Genomic DNA, 23,579 nt, shown 5'->3' with positions numbered 1-23,579 from the left:
TTTCTCCACGTCCTGGTCGTTGCCATCGTGGGCTGCAGCTACCACTGTTGCTGCAACTTGCGAGTGGTCACGACTCCTGCTCCGTCCCCCACGATACGCAACAAACAGCAGCCGATGTGCGCCCCGCATACGAGTCTTTATGGACTCGTCGCTCTCGCTCATCTTTTTGAGTTTTGACCCCTAGCTAGCTGCACATCGAGCACTGCAGGTGCAGGATGGAGACCGGAGAGGCAGGCGTGCTTGCCGGTCCACAGATTTTCCATGGCCCCTGTGGCTGATGCTGTCATCATGTCATGCACTGCCACTTGGTTGGTGCCGTTGCTCGTCTATGTCGTTTGCTTCCCAAATCAAACACCGCAGAAAAAGAAATATCTCTCCTTTTAAAAATTATAGACCGTTTTACTTTTGTTAAGTTAAATCTTATTATTACTAATTGGAGACTCCTTTTGAAGTCTCTAGGTGAAGCCACCTAGAATCCTAGGTGGACATTCTAGAAAAAAAAGAGAAATTCTAAAAATTCTCAAAAAAAGCAAAACATCTGGCCATCAATCGGTAGACTCAAATCATCATAGCCATTGGATCTATTATATTTTTAAAAAAACTTACCCACATATGCCATTTGAAAATAACTTAAAATAAACCCCTAAATCTATATCTAAATTACCTACCTATACCATTATATAAAATAAACTAAAGTAACCCCCTAATCTTCATCAAAATTACTCACTTTTGCCATTATAAATAATATTTAAAATAATCCCCTAAATTTGCAACTAAATTACCCACTACTAATACTTAAAAAATAACTTAAAGTACCCCTTCAATTTACATCTATATTACCCACATATATATGCCATTATTAAAAATAATAACATGAAATAATCCTACATTTGAATCCAAATCACTTTAATTAAAAATACACAACAATATGTGATTCTAAATCATCTATTTCTTAGACTATTGGTATATGATATAGTAATTAAGGTATGGCATCATTTATAAAGATATAGGGGAAGTGATGAGAATATAGATTTCTATGTTAAATTATAACTTAAACTTAGAGTTTATTAAACCTCCGATGCAAAATGAAAATTTAAATATTATAAATATGGATGAAAATATTGTAGAGAAATTACTAACTAAAATATATCACAATCGGATGAAGATAATAAGTATATATCTATATAAGTATTGTGTTTGAATATTTAATAAATGAGAGGTAGCTGAAGGTAATAGTTTTGTAGCAATGTAACCTTATTTTTATCATTAGAGACTCCACATTAGTTCTCACAAGAAATGTCCAAAGTAAACTAATATATGATTTTAAATTACCTATTTATTTCATTGTTAATATAAAAATACTAAGTTAATGTATATACGCATGATGAGTGTCACCATGTAGACCATTTATACATGTATATGTGAGGAAGTGATAAAAATATTGATTTTTATGCTAAATATAATGTATGGAGGTACGATACAAAATAAAAAATGTGTGAATGCAGATAAAAGTGTATAGAGTAATTACTAATTAAAAATCAATCACAATTAGACAAAGATAAGTACATATATATGAGTATTATGTTGAAGTATTGAAAAAATGAGAGAGTAGTAGATAAATAATTTTGATTATTAACTAAGAGTTTAATTTCTAAATAATTTTCAAATACAATAACTTTTAAAAATATTAGGCCGTGCGGGAGCACGGCTTAATGGACAGTGGCGACCCAGCTTTTGTTCAATACTAGGGCCAAAATTCAGCGGTGAGGCACAACTAAGCATAGATCCAGTAGTCCGGGAAAAGCATGGGTAAAGACGATTCAATGGTGATTTTGGATGCACAGACATGCCCTGTCTTGACATTTACATCAACGGTATACAAGTTTAGTCCAGGTGTACGGTAGTCCTCAAAGAGCCAGTGTGCAGTGCTCCAATTTTGCAATGCAGCGGCATCCGAGGAGAAGCTGTGAATGTGCAATTATTTGTTACCTTGGTGAACGCCAATGACGAGCACCTGGCACAAGTTGGGAGTATCCATCGGCTGGCACATCATCGTGGTTGGTGGATGTGAGAATGGCGTATCCCAGCACGCCCTCGTCGTCGAAGCAAGCCATGTCCAGCGGCAGGAGGACGTCCAGCTTGCATGTGAGCAGGTTGCACACACAGAGGCTGAACAATTGTTGGCCAGCGGCGTTGGGAGAGACGCGCAGGAGGACGAGGCCCTCGCGCTCCGTCAGCGGCTTGGCGTTGTCGAGCAGGCCGGAGGCGTCGCGGACGAACGAGGTGAGGAACCGCCGGTGGCGATCGAGGACGGATCCCGGCGCCGGGACGAAGGGCAACAGAACCAGGCGGTAGGCGCCAGGCGGCGGCGGGAGGAGCAGCAGGCGGCGACAGGTGGAGGCGTGGAGCACCAGGCAGCGGCGGCGGCGGGATCCTCCCCTCGCGAAGCGGACTCGCGCGACTTGGCGTCGCGAACGGACAGAGACGGTGCGCCTGGCGTGTTCTCTCCGCTGCTTGCCCTAGTTAGTGGGCCGGGAAGTCTCGTTTTTGGGCCAAAGATTAATGGGGGGCAGTGGATTTCGCTGGGCTACGACTAGGGCCATGGCCCAGGTGGCCCTAGTCGCAGGTCCGCCCATGTTGATGGACTAGTTTATTTAATTTTGAACAAGTTTATTTATAGAAAAATATATTAACCTAATATCAAAGAAATTCATTATGAAAAAAAATATATATCATGATTTTTATATAATGAAACTAGGTCGGTATTGTAGTGTCACAAAGAGTCGGCGTCAAGCATGAATACGAAGCATGCTCCCGTGCAGCGGTGCCTATCTATCGCGGCCCAACCTTCGTTGGCGTCATGGTGGTGGTGTGGCCGGGTGGCATTGCCGACGGATGTTGTGCGTGCCCACCCAAAGGAGACGTGTACGGCCTACGGACGGTACAAATACAGTTATACCACTCACAAACAATGTAGGACCACACAGCTCAGATGTGTGTAAAGCTGATATTCTATTGCTAGAAAACGAAAAGTGATCGATGTTAGGACGTGACACTGTGGTCCGAACCGGATCTGCATCGTACAGATTTCACGCCAGGAACAAAAGAACACTTTCGTTCGGGCTATAATAGGCACAAAAAATACTCGGCCAAAATCTTGGTTAAATGCGAAAGAATACTCTTGTGTTTATCTCTCAGAACAACATAGGTATAGTCGATATTATTCTCTCCTCTTTATTAATTTTTGTGTGAATATTTTCCTACTTAATTTGATCTTTTTTTTGAAAGATTTACTTAATTTGATCTAACAAAAGGAAAAGGGAATGTATGCGTTTTTTTTTTCGAAAGGAAGAAAAACTATATGCTACATTGTACTTGCAGCGCCATGTCTCCACTGTGGCATTGTGCTACTCCGTATAGCGACCTGTATGAGCACAGGCTGGTGCTTGCTTCCTGCTACTGTTGCCGTTGATACTCTAGGCCTAGGAGACGACGACTCTAGCGGTCCAGCCTAGGCCTCCTGGCTCCTGTCATCCACAGACAACATCCATATCCAGTGAGCAAAGCATGCAGCAGCAGGAACCAGGAAGACAGGCAGCAGCGACGCGCTACATGGCCGATCTGACCGGGACCCTCTCTGACTGCTCCCACAATCCTGGTCCTGCTTGCACGGCGCGCGCTTGCACAGAAAAGTGAAAGGCATCCACGCCTATGGCAGTATCGGCGCTACTGCACTAGCGTTACTGCACTGCACCCACCAAACGACAGGTGAAGCAGGAGGTGTGCATGCACCGTGCGCGTGGAAATGATAACGCGATACGACCCATCTGCCAGCACAGAAGCCAACAAGGATGGCTCACCGATGCATCGTGCATGGATCGGATGGAGCTGGCAGGATTGGCGGCATCGACCGGTCGATGGCATGGCAATGGCTCGTGTCAAAAGCTGTAGCAGGGATCTGCAGCTAGCGTAGCGGACGGCGTGCAGCGTCCTTCATGATCTGTGTAGTACTGGAGACTGTGGACGCTGTAGGAAGTACGGATAACGGATGGTACCCAAGGCTTGAAACTGTAGCAGAGATCTGCAGCCTGCAGGGAACGGCGTGCAGCGTCATCTGTGTAGCACTGCAGCCTGTGGACGCTGTAGGGTGCACGGATGCTACCGAGAAGGCGGGGAGTGTGGTTGGATTCATGTACTCATTTTTATCGGGTCACATCGATTATTCTAATACCAAAACCAAAACGTAAATTAATTATTAAACTAATTGCATAAACGAGGGCTAATTCGCGAGACGAATATATTAAATCTAATTAATTCATAATTAGCACATGTTTACCGTAGCATCACATGGGCTAATCATGGACTAATTAGGTTTGATGGATTCATCTCGCCGAATTAACCCTTATTTATACAATTAATTTTATTATTAGACTATATTTAATACCCTAATTACTGTGCAAATATTACGGGAAAGTAGCAGCAGTGAGATGGCAGTGCTCGGCAGTTGGTATGCAAGCACGACCAATGCACAGGCGCAGCAGCAGTGCAGCACTGTGATGACAGTACCCCGCATGCATGCGATTCTGTTTAAGCACCGGAGAGCCCGAGGAGACGACAATCACGTCGAGCCGTCGAGGCCAATAGGCCATGTATATGTAAGAAACCAGACATTTACACCGCCCCCGTCCCACAACGGACGGGCCGGCCGCCGCTGTGCCTGTGCGCAGCCGTGCACGGGGGTTCATTGCACATGGAGCTAGCTGTAGTAATTATACGTGCTACTACTGACGAGTATATGTATATATATCACGCGTTTCCTGTGCGCGCGTCTGCGCCATGGTCCCCGGCGGGGCGGCGGGCCGGCGATCGCTGCATGGTCGTCGTCGGTTGCATTGCACATTGCAGCGCGGGATGCATGGACGGCGGCGTTGGTGGTGCCAGTGGCACCGGCCGACACGATCCCTTATCACGTCAGCTATAGGGCACAGTACTACTGTCTCTGCCTGTCACGCACCGCGCCCCGGATCGGAGCAGACGACATGCATGGGCCACGGCTCGCCAGCAGTCAATCTAGCTGCTGGTGCTACACAGCAGAGAGGTTGGAGTTGTAGTAAAGCTGCTGGCTGGTGGCAAAATTAAGGTCCCGTCGCTCGCATGCATGCACAGCGCTTTGCTCGCTCTGTGGCATGCATGCGCAGGATCTTGTGCGTGGAGCGTGGTTCCGCAATTGCTGGGCTCCCCGGCCGTACCGTCGCCCGCCCATGCATGCATGCAATGCGTGGCCTGCGAATCTACGATACAAACGCAGGGCGGATGTGGAGAGAGCTCGTGGAATGCGTGGATCCGATCAGTGATTTGAGTAGAACGGATGGATGGTCTCTGACGGGCCGTGTTGTCGTCGTTGGTGTTTTGTGCGTGGACGTGTTGGCGCAGGCGGTGGATGCTGCGCGTTGGCATTCGCGCTTCGGACTACGTCGTAGGGGATCGGAGTATGTATGGCAGTATGGGACCTGGCTCTGCATGCACATGCATGATAATTGATGATGAATTTCTCGCCACGACTCTGCCTGTCCCAAAAGATGCCTCCGGCCTGATCCGTCAGGTCGTTCTCTGCATCCATCCACGCACGCATGTGGGAGGCAGGACCGGGCTCCTGTGCTGTACCGCGCGATCTATCAACTTATTACCAGATCCTTCATGCATAGGAAGAGCCACAGGTTAGCCATTAACTAACTTGTTCTTCCCAAGCTTGCCCCAGCCAGCATCGAGATCTTTCGTCGTCCATGACTCCCTCTTGGGCATCTCGAATCCTTGAACGCTCGCTTGGCGTTTCCCGGGCGCGGCGTGCATGAACTGAAAAAGTGAAAGCGGAACATGCAGCTAACGTGCTGATGACTCTCGTCAGGGAGTTGAATGGTTCTATCCGGCAACGGTAGGCAGCGCCATAAAATCTGACGACCCCCGTGGACGTACGGCCGGCGTCTAGAAAATTTGGCTGGTTGATCGCCGTGGATCGGCTTCTTCCGAGGGGTGAACGGTGAAGCGCTGAAGTTTCAGAAGGGAGGCGGGCGGCCGGCGTTTCGACGGCCGTAACGATCCAATCTCGCTTGTGCTAGCTGTCGTCGCATCATCTATAGCTAGGGCACATCATCAAATTTTTTTCAGCGAATCTCTCGGGGAAGACTTTGACTAACCAACCGTGGGTACGGTCATTCCCGTCATCGGAGTTGTTGTTGATTCGATTTGGAACAGTCAAGTTGGTAAGATGGTAAGGTGCATTCTGATCGAGTCAGTATTACTAGCTTCGGTAGTCGACCGATGTTAAAATACAAAGGCGACACACGACTGACTGGAGTAGTGGAGTATTACTCCCTCCGTTTTAAATTATAAGTCATTACAACTTTCTTGACAGTCAAAGCATCTTAAGTTTGATCAAATTTATACAATAAAATACTAATTTTCATGATATCAAATAAGCATCATTAGTTCCTTCATTAAATATATAAAATATTTTTATAGTATATCTATTCGGTGCCATAAATCTTTGTGATCCTCTCTGGTCAAACATAAAATGGTTTGACTCTCCAAGAAAGTTGAAATGACTTATAATTTAGAACGGAGGGAGTAGATTATAAGGTTGGTCCCTTGCCGGTTCGTAAAAAGAAAAGATACATATAAATGTCACGCAAGCTTTGTGCTGATGTGTCATTGCATGAGATTTAAGAAGACAGAAGAAAATAGTATTCCCTCCGTTCCAAATTACTATTTGTTTTGGCTTTTCTAGATACATCATTTTTGCTATATATCTAGATATAAATATATCCCTAGGTGCATATCAAAAGGTGTGTATCTAGAAAAATCAAAACGAATAGTAATTTGGGACGGAGGGAGTATCATTCTAGAAAAGACACCGACTGAGCTCAATATCCAACGTTCGACTAATATGATTCAAAATATCTTGCTAGGTGTGTTCTCATGGCGGACTGGTTGTAGCATGGTCGCTAAAGCGACAGCTAATGGATAGTAACTAGCTTTCGGACCTCTTCTCGACCTAAAATGCTTTAGGGATGCCTCGAGCCTTATTTTTTATCATAGTCATAGTCACCTAACAATCTGCAGCACGTTTGTCACCGATGACCGATCCAACAAAAGAAGATTAGTGCTAATCCTCACTTATCCATACAATCATCACTAGGCCAGTCTTGTCCACCCGGCCGGACCACCACCCATCACGCGTCCCATTCACATGGCACAACCCCTGGCGGCACACGGAAACGAAAGTGCATCGCGGATGGGCAAGTCCATTTGGCGCACCGGTGCGTCGCGCCCGTTGCCTTTCCACGCCCGGCCCCACACGCCCCGGCCCCGTCGAAAACGAGCCAGCAGCCGCTTTTGTCGCCGCTCCCAACGCGCGCGCGCGCGCCCTCCCCCGCGCATACGTGTGGCGCCGTATCCGCCTTGCCTTTTCCCCACCACGCCCGATCGAGTCACGGTCGTCGCCGTCGTCGTGGCTTCCCGAGCGGGACATGACCCCGCGCGCGCGCGTATATATATATAAAATGCACCTAGGTGCATTCTGTATAAGAAATGCACATACCCTTCCACCTTACGTTCCGCGCTCCTGCGTGCAAAATTAAATGGAGACAACCAACTACGTGACGCCACCTCACAGCATAACTCATCCATCCAGAAAACATGCATGCAAGGAATCTTTTCTTGATTCAAAATGAAAAAAAATACGATATCTCTTAAACCGCAGATCCGATTTTAAATCCGTTTGCAGCAGGTTGTTGGAAAAAATGTGCTTAACACAATGAGATCCATGAAGGCTATATTTGATGAAGCTTTTTTTAAGTATGTCATTGCAACTAAGTTGTACTTTGAGTTGCAAGAACGTATGCAACCCAATTGCAATTTGATTGTAACCTATTCAGCTTTGAGTTGCAAGAACGTATGCAACCCAATTGCAATTTGATTGTAGCCTCTTCAGCACTTGCTACTTATGGTTGCAATTATTTAATACTTAGTTGCAACCCAGTTGCTACTCTAATTGCACCCAGATATGCTTCCTACTGAATAGAATTGCAACCAGTTACTACTGATTGTAACTAGTTACTACTCGGTTGCAACACGGTTGGTACTCTGGTTGCAACAATGTATGATTGCAACTTGATATGATTATTGCGACCAGATGTAAACAATACACAGAGTTATAACTAGTTGCAACTCTGTAGTAGTCCGACTTGCAATTGATAGTACATAGATATGCAACTCGCTTAAATGATAAAAAAAATATATCCATATTGAATCTAGTTTTGTTAAGAATATTTTTGAGACAGATGGAACAAACGGTTTGTTAATCGGGGTTACGTTTTAGGAGAAAATTTATTTCAAAGATTTGAACCAACAAAAGATTCCATCCATGCATGCATGCATGTAGTCTGGTGGGATTTGTATGCTAGGTGGTTTTACATGGTAGGTGAAAAATACAAATTAACTTAGGAAGCACTCACCGCATGTTTGGTTGGGTGCACTGGTTGCTCCAACCTGGTACGCCCACTGGCCTGGGTGCATTCTATGTACAGGATGCACCCAGGTGTGTGTGTTTTTTTCATCCCCTAAGTATCACAAAAGTGTGACTTTCATCCCTAATATTTTAATCGGTGCAAATCAATCCCCTAACTAATTAAACCGGAGCATTATTCATCCCACCTCGGTTTAACAATGGTTTATGCCACGTAATCAGCTGACTAACCAACCTCTTAGCCACATCATATGCTGACCAATCCTCGATGCCATACAATGGTTAACATAAACCCTAGTGCACGAGTGCTCGTGAAGACGGCAGCAACATACATACGTGACGACAGGTGCACAAAATTGATTCACGTCACTAAGCTTACAATTTTTCTGGTAAGCTCTCCTGTTTGCATCTCGTTTTATATTTGTGTTGTGTTCATCCTCTGTTCGCCAACATGGCCGGCTCGTCGTGATCATCTAGAACACATCTTCATGTACGGTAGAGATGAATCATTTCGAATACCTAGTAGTTCATATTCATTGGGATGGCGATCTTGTGAGCAGTGGTGGCAATGTTAGCTACGTTGGTGGGTCTGATGAGTTGATATATATTGTGCGCAGCAAGATGCCTCTAAAAGAGATTAGAGGGCATTTCAGGGAGTGTCTGGTCAGGAGGCAAATGACATGAGATTCCACTAGTTAATACCCGGTAGGGATATGCGTGATGGATTCATGTTGTTATATGATGATACAAACTTTGAACTCATGAAGAATACCATTCTGGACTGGAGTTATGTAGAGGTATGTGTTGAATCTAGTGGTGGTAATATGGCTACAAGCAACTTGATTACTCCAGTTGTGCCTACTCCTCCACCAATTGAAGTCAGATGCAGTGAGATAACAAACTGTAATGAGTTTTATGACAGTGCAAAGTTGAGGTCAAAGAATGGTACAAGGACTGTAGCTAAGAAGAAGCGACAAATTGTGCAAGTGGTCAAAGAAAAGGATGAAGAGAGCAGTGACAGTGAGTATGTGGATGGTGATTCATCATCATCTAAAGAAGATGATGAAGTAGCTATTATCACTGCAAAATTCAGGGAGTACAAGAAGATGCTTGGTGAAAGCAAGTATGAGCACCTAGATGAGATTTATTTTGAGGGGTTATCGGTTGGATCGAAAAACATGGTAGGAGATAGAGAATGAAGATGGCAGTGTATATGAAGACTTAACTGACTTAATGATTCATTTGATGAAATAGATGATGAAGGGCACCTTGTCAAAAGAGAGTCAAGAGATTCTAGGTTCAGCGAAAATCATGAGGTGCCACAGTTCTCTTTGGGTATAAAATTTACTGATAAGAAACAATTCAAGGAGGCAATCATAAAGTATGGACTTCATGAGAGGAAACTAATTATATTTAAGAAGGATGACCTAGAGAGGGTTAGAGCTGTGTGTGATTGGGTTACATGCCCATGGACATGCCTTCTTTCTGATACAACCAAATCTAAAAGTTGGCAAATCACAACCTTCAATGATCTGCACACATACCCACAAAGGAAAGATAACAAGTTAGTGACTACAAAAAGAATAGTCATGAAGTATGAAAAGCTAATCAGAGCCAACCCATATTGGAGGATAGACAGTCTAAAATCTCATATTGTAGAGGAAATGTTTGTTGATGTTAGCATTCATAAAGTAAAGAGAGCTAAGAAGCTTGTTATGCTAAAGTGGTTTGATGCAACAAAGGGATAATATGGCAAAATATATGAGTATCAAGCTGAATTGCTCAGAAGTAATCCTGAATCAACTGTTATCATCAAGCTTGAAAGTATCTATCTTTCAGAGAATTTATGTGTGCCTAGATGCAGTAAAGAAGGGATTCATGGCTGGATGTAGGAGAGTGATAGGCCTTGATGGTTGCTTCTTTAAAGGCGCAACCAACGGAGAACTATCGTGTGCCTTAGGGAGGGATGCAAACAATCAAATGTACCCAATAGCATGGGTCGTGGTGGAAAAAAGAGAATAATGAATCATGGGATTGGTTCTGTTATTTGGTATTCAAGGATGTGCTAGTGGGTGATGGTACTGGTTGGGTGATAAGTTTTGATCAGCAAAAGGGCGTTATCAATGCTGTGAGCTTTTGGGCACCTCAGGCTGAACATAGAAACTGTGCAAGGCATATCTACGCTAACTAGAGAAAAATCTACAAGATAAAGGAATGGCAAAAACTCTTTTGGAGATGTGCAAAGGCACCAAGTGTTCCTCTATTCAATTTAGTGAGGGCCAAGATTGCACAGAAAACAAGAGATGGAGCTAACGCTATCCTTAAAACAGCCCCTGAACACTGGTCTAGAGCTTACTTCAAATTAGGATCCAACTGCGACAGTGTAGATAATAACACATGCGAGAGCTTTAATTAATGGATTGTTGAAGTAAGATTTTTTTCCTATCATTTTTATGCTAGAAATCGTTAGGAGGAAGGTAATGGTTAGGATCCAGGAACAAAGGACAAAGTGCGACGGATGGACACGGCTAATATGTTCTAGTATTTACAAGAAAATAAATTCATACATTAAGTTGATTGCAAATTGTGAAGCAATCTCGAATGGTGCAATCAAATTTGAGGTGAAGTATTTTACTGTGAGCACAGATATAATGTTGATTTGAATGAGAGAAAGTGTAGCTGTAGATATTGGGAACTGTCAGGACTGCCTTGCCATCATGCTATATCATGCATACACTTGCTTACTAACAATATAGATGCATATGTGGCTGATTGTTACTCGGTAGAACATTTCAAGAGGACTTATGCACATTGCCTAGAACCTGTTGAGGGCATGCAACAATGGCCAACATTAGATAAAGCTAGACCTGTAGCTCCAGAGTATGTGAAGCTTCCTGGAAGGCCTAAGAAAGAGCGTACAAGAGAAGGACATGAAAAACCTAAAGCAACTAAGTTGTCAAAGGTAGGAACAAAAATTAAATGCAGCTGGTGTAAATGTACTACTCACAACAAGAGAACTTGCAAAGAATATAAAGCTCACCTGGCTGCACAAGGAGGAGGTGCAGGAACAGGGTAACCCTCTAGCGAAAGCACCGTCACAAAAGAAAAGCATGGTTAATTATTTTTTTTCATGTTTTATCTCCTTTTTTCCTACCTAAATACACTTAAATCTAAGTATGTACTATGCAGGTTGGTACAAAGAAGAGGAAGAAAAGTGACATCACCAAGCTCTCCAAGGGACAATGCTCATCTTCCAATCTGCAGTCTGCTAATGCAAATGTCAGAACTCAGGAGCTTAGGAAGAAAAAGAACAACCTGCCACAACTATGCCTGGAAGATTGAGATGATCAATTTGTGTGTTTTATTCATCTTTATTTTTTGGAATTCCTTATTTTGTTCCTTTTGCGAATCTCAGACATGTATGACTTATTCCATTTGTGTTTCAGAGTTTCGCATCTCTATTAATCATGTTAACCTGATAAGGGCATATATTTGCATCAAGACCAATCGACCACATGGCAGCTATGAAAAAAATCTGAATTCTTGAAGTCATGAGCTCCCCAATCCACAAATTAACAACACTACTCCTGGCTAAGCTACTGATTACCTGTTGGTGAAGATCGAGCAGGCCAAAGCAGAAGCTCCTGACATATAGCAGTAGCATGCACCTCCTGGTTAAGCAATCCATGCCTACTCCCGTTTTCTAGCTCATGGTTGCCGCCGTCGCAATGCCACCGGCTAACACCAGCGCCTTTTCCTTCTCCTCCTCCACTCTTCAGCAGCAGGACACCCAGGAAGGAGACGGATGGGAAACTAACTCATCCCACAATGTTTATTCCCTTGTTGTTGCTCAGCATGCCTTGCACCCTAGCTCGATGTGGCAATGGGGGAGCTCAATGCGGCGGCGCTGGAGCTAGATGTTGCGGTCGACAGGCTTGATTCGGTGGCCAACAGGGCTCGAGTGGTGGCGCTGGAGCTAGATGTTGCGGTCGACAGGCTTGATTCGGTGGCCAACAGGGCTCGAGTGGTGGCGCTGGAGCTAGATGTTGCGGTCGACAGGCTTGATTCGGTGGCCAACAGGGCTCGAGTGGTGGCGCTGGAGCTAGATGTTGCGGTCGGTAGGCTTGATTCGGTGGCCGGCGGGGCTGAAGCTGCAGCGGTGCTCGATTCGGCGGCGGCAGGGTTCGATTTGTCCACAGCGGCGCTCAATTTCGTGGTGATGGAGCTCTCGATTCAGCTGCGGTGGGTGTCGATTTGCCTACAACAGAGGTCGATTTGGTGGTGTTGGAGCTCAATTCAATGTGGCTTGGGCGGCTCACACGAGCACACGATTAATGGAAGGCTTGCTGGAGCTGTTGGTCCGTTGGCTGATGTGTCTAAGTATTAGTCAGCTGATTACATGGCATAAACTGTTGTTAAACCGAGGTGGGATGAATAATGCACCAGTTTAATTAGTTAGAGGATTGATTTGCACCTATTAGAACCTAAAGGATGGGCGTCACACTTTTGTGATACATAGCACGAAAAATACACTTGTGTGTATATATAACCTCCCTCTCTCGCTCCCACGCCACGCCGCCTGCGTCTAACCAACTCTCCTCATCCACTTTGCGCTTCCCACCCAACGCCCACTTCCCCTTGCTTCGCGTTGGCGCCATCCATGGCAGTGCAGGCGCGCCACCTCTCCCACGCTTTCCCCCCCTACCTCCACGCCTTCAGGTAACAACCTCTTGCCCTGCTTTCCTCCGCTGTGTGATCGATCATTGTCCCAGGATCGGTCTCTGATCTTGTACGCTCCGCACTTCCGCAGGGCTATGGACGACGTGGGGGTGGTGCCGGGCACGGCGTTCTTCGACGAGTACGGCTTGAGCGCGCCGGCGCCAGGGCTCGGCGGCACGCCGGTGCTCGGTGACTTCCCGCGCAGCGAGCTGACGTGCAACTACGGTTTCGAGCCGAGGAAGCGGCCGCGCGTGACGGCGGAGGCGGCGGGTTCCTTGGAGGATCGCAGCGTGGTCCTGCCCCCGGCGGTGGCGCAGGAACTTGTGGCGGCAGTGCCAGTGGGCAACGGGCAGGGAAGGGCGCCGGGTTCCGGCACGGCGTCCACGAGCGGGAGATTGGCCAATGGCGCCGCCGTCTCGCAGCCGCAGGGCCTCCTGTCGAGGCTGTGCTACCACCAGGACGCGGAGATCGACGCGCTCCTAACACTCGAGGTACGTACGGGGATTTTTCGTATCGACGATTTTAACTCTGGTGGTTGATTGGAATTTGGAATCGATTTCTTAATTTGGTGGGATTGTTTTCTGATCGGCGTGGCTGTGATTCGTGTTCCTGCAGAGCGAGAGGATGCGCGCGGTGCTGGAGGCGGCCCGGCGCAGGCACGCCCGGGCGCTGCTGGCGGCCGTGGACCGCGCCGCGTCGGGGCGGCTGCGCGCGGCGGAGGCGGAGCTGGAGCGCGCGCTCCGCCACAACGCGGAGCTGGAGGAGAAGGCCCGGCAGATGGGGGCCGAGTGCCAGGCGTGGATGGACGTCGCCCAGAGCCACGAGGCCGTCGCCGCCGGCCTCCGCGCCACGCTCGACCAGCTCCTGCAGTCGCCTCGCGCGGCAGCCGGCGCGATTGGCGCTGCCCGCGAGGGTGACGCCGAGGACGCGCAGTCGAGCTGCTTCGAGGCGCCGGCGGCGGGCGCCGGCGCGGCGTCCAGGACCGCAGCGTCGTCGTCGTGCAGGGCGTGCGGCGGCGGGGACGCGTGCGTGCTGCTGCTCCCGTGCCGGCACCTGTGCCTCTGCCTCTCGTGCGAGGCCGCCGTGGACGCGTGCCCCATCTGCGCCGCCGCCAAGAACGCCTCGCTCCATGTCCTGCTGTCCTGAAGCCTCCAGCATCATCCGAGCACACACGGTGCACGCGTCCCTCGCTCTATTCTCGCCGTCCACACCAGATCGCTCGATCAGACAAGATGCCAATGATCAGAATTGCAGTCTGGAAGCTGGGAAAGAGTGGCGCAAGAGCGACAGCGAATCAGCGCAAGAGAGACTGGAATTGTTCTTGCGACACCGTTGCCAAGATGACCTAACCTGCACGAAAAAGTGAATGGAGTTTGGCATCCAAGAAAAATGGAATCGTGGCTCTGATCCTCAGTTCAGTTACCGGACCGGCAAAAATGGTGTACCAGCAAGTGTTATGGGAAGAGTTGGCAGTGTTCGTCAAGGAGAAGCAAATTTGGTTGGTTCATGAATATGGAAGCTGGGGTTGGTTCTCAGGGTACCATGTAAAAGCCAGCTTTCCATGCAGACAGTTCTGAATATTGAACATCTCAGGCGTTTTAGACTTCAGAGTTTACTGCAGGCGTTCTTTCTGAGAAGTTCGGCAACAATTTAACGAACCGTCAGAATCAATTGTTCCGGCATCATCAGCCTTCTGACGACCAATGGATATGCCTCAAAATTGCATGGCAAATCAAAATTCTGCTTTAGAGCTGTATGTGTAGCGAGCGAACATCGGTGTTCCAAGGAGTTCAGATGACTGCAACGATCAAGGCGTTATCACGAAATGCAACACAGATTCTGAACGGTACAAGGGCCAAAAACTGCTGCAGAAATGAGACCAGCAAAGAGCCAGAGACTACAAAGTAACTGCAGGAAGCGATCTCTATCCGGGCAAAAGCTCTGCAACGTTACTGTGTATGCTATCCAAGATCCAGCGTGTACTGCTGCTTCAAGTTCTTGGCATGTGCAGATGAGGCTGCGTAATCACAGTTGCCCGGAGCCGGGGCCGGCATGGAACAAAACACTGCTGGAGACGTTCTGATTTCTTTAGCATTGCACTCTGAAAGGGCACATCTGATTAGGGACTTTGTCTTGTCCCGGAACTATTTCCTGGCCATATGTCGCCTTTGGCAGCATGGCGATTGTGCATGGCCAAGACTCAGAGCGTTGGGCCTTTGTGATACATGCATGTTCCTATGTGTCGTGGTCACTTAATTTCCCTCGTCAGCGACGAGTTCGTTTTTTTTTTTGCCCCTTGTGAAACATAACGTGCATGAGCATTCTTTTTTCATTTTAGCTGAAAGATCATTTGGATTTCATCAGAACAAGTATATGCATATGCCGTCCAATCAGGTGCATCATATGCTCTCCCATTCGCTTAGTATTTTGTCTTTTTTCCTATACCGGAGATGAAGTTGAGTTACGTGAAAATTTTGTGGGGATAACTTAACCGATGGTGATTATTTAGGGCCTCTTTTGAGGCTTTCTTTATCCACTTGAACATATTTGCCTATTTTAACTGGATATCCCTTGTGCTGCTCATGTTACTGCAGAACAATCAAAAGTTGGGTATGCAAACGAGCCACATGCATAATCTTTTTATACAACTTATTACATACGACTTAGAATTAGATGGCTCAAATCAAATCGCCAGCTGATGGTAGCTCATATATAATCTGGATGGTTTTTAAACACATGGTTCTATATGGATTTGTGTGCAAACGGTTGTATGGGAATCAGACCGCAATGAAACGGAATAGTAGTAAGACGATTTCAGCTAGGAATGTCGCGAGTTTCAGAGAGGTTCTATACGAGCTTCAGAAGAAGAAAAAAATCTATCCAAATCATTTAGTTTTGGAGGGGCTCCGTCTCCATCACAGATTAATGGAGATTTCGTCGAGGTTTCATACGGATGCCATTAGAATGTGATCAGCTCTGATCGATTGGGTCGATGAACAAGAGCACCAAGATGTGAGCGCAAGGTGTAGTGTACTGATGCGTAGTAGTACGTCCTTGAACTTTCTTATACCCGAGACGAGTTGCGTGCTCCTTGGATCCGTCTCCTCTTCGTTCATCGAATGCGGCACCACCGACTGCCCACCCCGATGCCAATAGTCCTTGCCAGTGTGCAGTGCTGAGTGCTGACTCGCACCCATTGACTAGCAGCCACCAGGACCGCCCGGCGCTGCTTCCTCCGATCCCAGTCTCCACGCCACGCCGGCCGTGTAGTCCCCGCGTGTCCCCACGCACGGCGCCACGCGCGTTCGTGCGCGCGTCCACTTCATTCAGCGGCGCGGTCGCCGGCCGCGGCACGTCGCGCTTCAGCTTAGTCAGTCGCGCAGGACCCTGCCGTTGCCGGCCACTCACCGCGCGCCCGGCACCGGAGTCTCTCGCACGGAAAAGCGCGTGGCTGACCGAGGAATCCGAGCGAAAAAGGACGCTCTTTCCACGTCCTCGCGGGAAGTCGGGACACGGCCGTGCGCGCGCGTACGCGGCCTGACTGCGTGTACGTAGTCTGCAGAGCTGCGCGCCGTCCAAGTCCATCGGTTTCCTTGATTGCCTAATGGTTGGCATCGTATGGAACCACAGTCTGGTGTGGTGTGATCGTGATCGAGAGAGAACGGACGGAGAAAAAGTGGCGCCGCACGGTGCTGACGAAGGACGCAGGTCGGAGCCGGAGTTGCTGACTGCTTCCCGCTTGTAATTCGTTCTTAAGAGATTGATGACAGTAAGCTGTCACGTGTTTGAGTTTGACTAAATATATAGTTTATCATGTAAGCTGGATTTTCCCCGTAGTAAAATACACACACAATATTAAGGGCGAAGTGTTTCTTCCAACCGTTATGGACATCTTGTAAAAAACCCCTCACTTCTTTCATAATTAGCCCTCAATCCTAAAATTGTCTTAAAAAATCCCTCACTTCTTTCATAATTAACCCTCAATCCTAAAATACTCGTCACTCTTTATCCACACCTTCGTCCCACCCGTCCGTGCTCGGCGGCATGTACGACTCATCGTCCGCCTCTTACTCACTCTCTCAGTCTATCTCCAACCATGACTCCTGACCCGGCAATCCGACACGCGATGCTAGTGGCATAGCGCTTGTCCCTTTATCCCTCCCCGTCCAGCTAGTATCAAGATGCACCCGGCCTTCTAGAGCTCGCTGCTGACGATCATCACCACTGGATTGTTGCTCCTAGCCGCGACCACCACCCGCCTTGCCGCCACAGGTGGGCTACTCGAGCTCGTCGAGCTCCTGCAGCTCCTCTCGCCGCCACTCAGGCGCTGCAGCATGGCTCTAAAAGGGAGCGAGAACGTGCCCGGTTATACCACCATGGTACCCTCGGTGAACACCTACCGACCTACGTGGAGAGGAGGAACACATGTCGGGCCATAGTGGCGATGACGCCAACGGTGTCCCCAACTCGAAGCCTGTAGAGAATGTAGAGAGCTGGGATGACAAAGCCTACCATGGTGTGCACCGTGAGGCGGAGCCGCCCATCGAGGCTTGGGAAGATGGGCGCAATTAGGTTGGGCTTACCGGGACGTTGCAAGTAGGAAACCTGGCGAGGGCGAGGAGGTAGGGGAGAAGGAGTACCGCGATGGCGATATCTGAAAGCGGGATCGTGGTGGAAAAGGCCAACACGGCGGCCATGCTCAGTGTGTTGAGCTTCTTGGTGGAGAAGATGTAGTGGTGGTACGGACGTGCTGTTTGGAGAGGTGTGTGTGCCCATGGGATGACAGCATGATGCCGCACCCGCCGTTGGGCCAACACCCTGCACGTGAGTGAGCAAGCGAGACTGTCAGGGAGTACAGTGCGCATTGCGGTGTCGATTTGGCTGGATGCTAGAAGCGATAGCAAACGACATAGATGTTTGGTCCTCACGAGAGCGGTGAAGTTCATATGAGGCAGCGTGGCACAGGAGGATGTGGCGAGCCGCGGTGCTCTGGCAAGCGCCATGTGAGCTAGGACAAGATTTGAGTTTGGATTATTTTACTTACCCGGGAGAATAACGCAGGAGAGAGCTAGCGAGTCCTTTGTGTTTGGTTACACTTGTTGTTGAGTTGCGAGCTGCTTAGGCTCAGCGATCAGCTCCCCAGCGCCGTACTGACATGAATAATGGATGGGGGCAACGTCAAACCCGAAGCTTCTAAGAAAGTGCATACTCAATTTAACAAAGAACGATCCGGTCTGTATGTTTCCTTTTCACTAGCGGATTGACTTGAGAACGGGTAGAACCCTGTAACAACGCACGGACATTTCTGCTACTTCATCCATTTATTTTTATAAGACGTGATATGACGTGACACGATCTCCCAAATTACGTTTTGACCATTAATTTATCTTATATTATATTGTTTATGGTTATAAATTTATAATCATTGGAGAGTACATTTGATTACAAATCCTCTCAAATTTACATCATAAAAATAAAAAATTATTGGTCTAGTAAAGTTTGAATCTTGATATGCATGTAAATGGAGGGAGCGTAGAGAATATTATTTTATTACAACGCGTTAATGATTTAGATTGATCCTACATGTCATTATAATATATGATTCTACATGTCATTATATCAAATCTTAAAAGGTTCAAGAATTATATGTCAAATATCAAATTTCTCGTCATATTTGACTAGGATATAACCACATAAATATAATAAGGATATAGAAAGAGAGAGAATTTAACATTACTACCTAAGCTGAGCTTGCATCGGATTCGGAACATTCGCTTACCCTAGCTGAACTTGCGTCGGATACTCTCCTCCTGACACGTAGGAACACTAGTCGCAAAAAGTTTGTACTTTCCTCTTCGCACCTGTCTGCGGGTAAATACGTGGTGGAAACCAATGGAATCTTGGAAATTCCACTATCGACTGTCATATCGGAGATGTATAGCGTAAACACCGAGGTACAGTTCCTCTGTTTTAGGTCTTGTTTGGAGATTAAAGTTTAGTCGCTCTGATACTAATTAGCAGTATTAAATATATGTTAATTACAAAATCAATTATATAGATGAAGACTAATTCGCAAGACAAATCTATTAAGTTTAACCAGTTTATGATTTGACTATGTGATGCTACAGTAAATATATGTTAATTATGGATTAATTAGTCTTAATAGATTTATCTCGCGAATTAGCCACGGCTTATACAATTAGTTCACATTTAGTCCTTCTAATCAAATATCAAACATCCAATATGACCCAAACTAAAAATTATTAAAAATTAGTGTATGGATCCAAACACCCCTTTACTGTACGTCACCTACTGATAGTACTATCTCAGTGCAATAAATGGGATCCTGTAGTTGCAACTGGAGCCATATTCGAGTTGTAATCGGTCTGCACTCAGAGTTGCAAATACTATAGACTACCGACTTCCCTGAGTTAGGAATATCCTATTTACAACTCATAGTGTAGACCAATTGCAACTCGAACTATCGAACTATGTCAGTTGCAACTGCAGGGTTGCATTTATTGCACTGAGATAGTACTGTTGGGAAGTAGGTGGTATCCAGTAAAACATGGAGTAAATGGGATCCTGTAGTTGCAACTGGAGCCATATTCGAGTTGTAATCGGTCTGCACTCAGAGTTGCAAATACTATAGACTACCGACTTCCCTGAGTTAGGAATATCCTATTTACAACTCATAGTGTAGACCAATTGCAACTCGAACTATCGAACTATGTCAGTTGCAACTGCAGGGTTGCATTTATTGTACTGAGATAGTACTGTTGGGAAGTAGGTGGTATCCAGTAAAACATGGAGGGTTAAATGGAAAATATTACGAGGTAACGTAACTACGTAGCTGCTTACACCGTACATCCCCGATCAGACAGTCCAGACTGTCCAGTATCGAGGATTCCGCCGTCCAAGTGGTTTCCATATTCTCCCGTTGTCTGCTCCCCGATTCCCCAGTTCGGAGCCAAGGAGACTACCCGTGGGCCGTGAGGCCGTCTAATCCAGTGCGTGGGCGCCTGTGCTGCCGTTTAGTACCGGTGATTTCAGTCCCCTATTCGCCGTTGTTCTTCTTCGCTAACTTAGAAACCTCCAACTTGCAGCCGCGCTGTGTGAAATCGCTGCTGGCGATGGAGGCGCCGGGAGGGGAGGTGTCTGGGAACAGGTCTTCAAGTGCATCACCATCGGTGACGCAGGTCTGTCACTTTGGCATCCTGGCCTCTCCCTATCCAATATGTTGGTTAGATCCCTCCTCTTGTTCCTTCCGTGGGATCAGAGGAGATAAATTTCCCTGTTATTGATTGATTGCTGCGTGCAGGCGTGGGGAAGTTGTGCCTGCTCCTGCAGTTCACGGACCAGAGGTTCCGACCTGAGCTCGATCCCACCCTCGGTTGCGATTGTAGCATGCGCATTGTCGACATCGAAGGCAAGCCTACCAAGCTCCAGATTTGGGACACGGTCTCTGCTCATAATCACCCATCCTTCTTTTTTAAACGCTGCTTCTACTGCCTGCAACTAATTAATTAACCTACAATGCAATTATTTGAAATGCCTGCTCATGCTACTACTATCTCATTATTTTACAGGCTGGCCAGGAATTATACAGATATATTAATAAGTCATACTACAGAAGAGCTGCTGCGGCCATCTTCGTTTATGACATCACCAGGTAACTGTGCTGTTTAAGCTTCTGCATACATACAATGCTCCTTATATATGCTTGACTAACCTGAACAATCAGGAGGGAGACTTATGATCATGTTGCAAGGTGGCTGAAAGATGCAATGGAGGTTGCACCAGCCAATCTGACCGCAATTCTAATTGGAAACAAATGTGGTCTGTCTGATAGACGCACTGTCAGTTATGAGGAGGATGAAAGTTTTGCCAAGACGCATGGGCTCTTCTTTATGGAATCATCAGCAAAAACTGCTCACAATGTGGAGGAGGTGATGTTTTATCCTTAGTGATTTTGGTACAATTGCACAGTTTGTTCCTCTTGGGAACTAGTAAAAACACATGCCATGGTGCAGGCATTCACTATGGCTGCTAGAACAGTATGCAAGAAAATCAAAGATGGAGTACTAGATATTGAATACATTCCTGGCTCCGTGTTATGTGCTTATGGTGCCACACGTCTAATGTTATGTTTTTAGACAACAGAAAAGTGCTCATTTTTGTGAATAGCATCTCAGTGTGTGGCATTGGTGTTACTAAAAGAGTTCTGATTTGGGTGTTTCACCCATTTCTTTTACAAAATTGATCTAATTATTTTACATAAAACATAATAGTATATTGCCTGAAGAAAAATTACTAAGCAGCCACCTATGTATGCCCTCCTAATTTGAAATTAGCAATACACCTAAGCAGCTGCTTATGCCCTCCTAACTACCGTTTACCACAATTCGGTGCTGGTCTAAATGCCACAGTATCGCCTAGCTGAACACTGGACATAGGATTGAGTGATAAACATTTCATTTTTGTTTTGGGTTGGGAAAAAGGGAAATGATTTGGGAGCTCCACGAGTGACCTTTTGTCCTGGACAGTAATAAGAAGCATAATTGTGCCCTTCTTATGTCATTCAGTCATCAGTATATGGGGTGATTGCACAATTGCCTGCTCAGATAGGTTTAGCCTCAAAGTTATGATCAGATTATATTCTCTCCTATACTTTCAATTTCTGCTGGTTTGCAAACATTCTCCTGATTGTGTTAAAATATGCCTTACTTTCATCTTATATATTTGTAGTCCAACTGGAGTGAGACTTTAGTTTTTTGTGCTTTTACTCTTATATATACCACTTACACATCCATAGTTTGAATATTCTCTACGCTCATGATATATTTCTTCAGCGTCATTATGAAACATAAGTCATTTGCTTAGTGCTAAGGTGCTGGTTACCACGGCTCATGACACGATAAAATGATCCCTTTACAGTGACTCTTATATCAAAGTAATTGATAAATTTTTCTGTTAAGACAATTTTCATCTTTTCGTAATTAATAAGGTTCTTCCGCACTAATCGATGCAGTTTGCTGGTTTGAAACTTTTGGTTGCTGAGCCATCCAGAGGTGATGGTTGCTGCAGCTAACTGGACCGAGACAAGTCCAATCCATGCTTGTGCCTTGTTAACTTGGATCCAGAATATCTAATTCCAAATCCTCATGTATTTATTGAGCGAAATCCATGAACCATGTTGATACTGTTTCTGATGCTCAATGAGATCATGTTCACTGAATTTAAGGGAAAACTGCTTCGTTTTGGCCTAGCTACTATACTTTTGACCAGTAAATCAAGATAGCGCACATGGTAGAGGAACTTAGATCAGGTCGCTACGGTTTTGGTGCCGTTTTTTTGCCTATTGAAACATCCGGTGTTGGTGCAGTGAATCGGCGTAGGTGTGCATGGTCTGGAAGATTCACGGTGCTTGGTTCGTCACAGCGCAGTTGTCCCATGGCCGCCGGCCTGCGCACGCAACCCCGGCGCCTCCACCGCGCCCCTGGCCGCCGGTCTGCGGCCCGCGCGCCCCCGGCTGCGCCCGGGGCCGCGGCCTGCCGGCTGCCGCCGTGCGCGCTCCTCTGCCGCGCCCAGGACCGCGCCTGTTGTGCGCCGGCATCAGCACTGGAGAAGAAGCTGTGGCTTTTATTTTAAATGTTAATGCAGTTGTTGATAAACATTGAATCCATTTTTCCAAAATGTTAAAATAGGTTGTGAAAAATGTTGAAAGTGATATTTTTTTAACAAAAATGTTGATATAGTTCTTAAAAAATGTTGAATATAGTATATCTAAATGTTGATTTATTTCTCGAGAAACGTTGAATGTAATCTTCCGAAATATTAAATTTAGATACTTAATTTGGGTCTACTAATGGGCTTTAAAGCCACGTGCTTAACCAACTTTCAAGTTATATAGGAGCCCCGACCGCATAGCAATCCCCAGCTCGTCAAGCGCACGGCCCGTGAAACGCTCAACAAAACGCATCACGCCAATTATCAACAACACTACGCCATGCATTACCAACATGCAAGCGGTGAATTTGTTCACCTAAGTACCAAACCACGGCAATATAACAGAAATTGTCAGGGTCCAGGGGCGTTTTCAAGACAAATGATCAGCGGATGCCTTGAAAACAAAAGGGGTATACCATTATTTTAGGTTTAGATAACGCTACAAACTAAAAAAAAAATCTCTTCGGCTTTCTTGTGCGGTTAATCGCTACCAATTTTCATGTATTTCCACCACCATAAAAAGACTAAACACGAGGTCAACTCTCCAATAAAAACACCTGTTGTCGCCGAAACAACAAACATTTCACGCCGCGAAAAAAAGAGACTA

The 23,579-nt window shown here is 46.4% G+C and overlaps 2 protein-coding genes and 2 pseudogenes across 3 annotated transcripts; 3 read left to right on the top strand and 1 right to left on the bottom strand.

The window, feature by feature from the left end:
• The first annotated feature begins 2,003 nt into the window (after positions 1-2,003).
• LOC140223462 (uncharacterized) lies at positions 2,004-11,866 on the top strand (annotated as a pseudogene).
• Positions 11,867-13,084: 1,218 nt separating this feature from the next.
• LOC117864213 (E3 ubiquitin-protein ligase BOI) lies at positions 13,085-15,527 on the top strand. Its single transcript, XM_034748239.2, has 3 exons — positions 13,085-13,243; positions 13,335-13,734; positions 13,859-15,527. The coding sequence occupies exons 1-3, from the start codon at positions 13,185-13,187 to the stop codon at positions 14,387-14,389; spliced, it is 990 nt and encodes a 329-aa protein (XP_034604130.1). The 5' UTR covers positions 13,085-13,184; the 3' UTR covers positions 14,390-15,527.
• A 1,911-nt stretch (positions 15,528-17,438) lies between these two features.
• On the bottom strand, positions 17,439-18,019 carry LOC117864691 (uncharacterized; annotated as a pseudogene).
• A 1,418-nt stretch (positions 18,020-19,437) lies between these two features.
• On the top strand, positions 19,438-22,957 carry LOC117865431 (ras-related protein Rab-2-A). 2 transcript variants are annotated; one of them, XM_034749630.2, is made up of 6 exons: positions 19,438-20,253; positions 20,350-20,442; positions 20,565-20,704; positions 20,833-20,915; positions 20,988-21,192; positions 21,277-22,957. In XM_034749630.2, the coding sequence occupies exons 3-6, from the start codon at positions 20,651-20,653 to the stop codon at positions 21,397-21,399; spliced, it is 465 nt and encodes a 154-aa protein (XP_034605521.1). In that variant the 5' UTR covers positions 19,438-20,253; positions 20,350-20,442; positions 20,565-20,650; the 3' UTR covers positions 21,400-22,957. The 2 variants fall into 2 exon arrangements, with proteins under 2 accessions (XP_034605521.1, XP_034605523.1); XM_034749632.2 differs by having other exon boundaries at positions 19,453-20,253; positions 22,629-22,957.
• Positions 22,958-23,579: the final 622 nt, after the last annotated feature.

Source organism: Setaria viridis, chromosome 7 (genome assembly GCF_005286985.2).
Source record: "Setaria viridis chromosome 7, Setaria_viridis_v4.0, whole genome shotgun sequence".
Classification (NCBI taxonomy): Eukaryota; Viridiplantae; Streptophyta; class Magnoliopsida; order Poales; family Poaceae; genus Setaria; species Setaria viridis.
The sequence above is the reverse complement of the archived record's forward strand: the minus strand, read 5'-3'. Positions and strand labels throughout refer to the sequence as shown.

Bases quoted from the DNA above. Each gene is read 5' to 3' on its own strand.
- LOC117864213 (XM_034748239.2), top strand. From the start codon at position 13,185: ATGGCAGTGCAGGCGCGCCACCTCTCCCACGCTTTCCCCCCCTACCTC. The intron at 13,244-13,334 runs GTAACAACCTCT...GCACTTCCGCAG, and splicing joins CCCTACCTCCACGCCTTCAG to GGCTATGGACGACGTGGGGG. The intron at 13,735-13,858 runs GTACGTACGGGG...GTGTTCCTGCAG, and splicing joins ACGCGCTCCTAACACTCGAG to AGCGAGAGGATGCGCGCGGT.
- LOC117865431 (XM_034749630.2), top strand. From the start codon at position 20,651: ATGCGCATTGTCGACATCGAAGGCAAGCCTACCAAGCTCCAGATTTGG. The intron at 20,916-20,987 runs GTAACTGTGCTG...CTGAACAATCAG, and splicing joins TTCGTTTATGACATCACCAG to GAGGGAGACTTATGATCATG. The intron at 21,193-21,276 runs GTGATGTTTTAT...GCCATGGTGCAG, and splicing joins CTGCTCACAATGTGGAGGAG to GCATTCACTATGGCTGCTAG.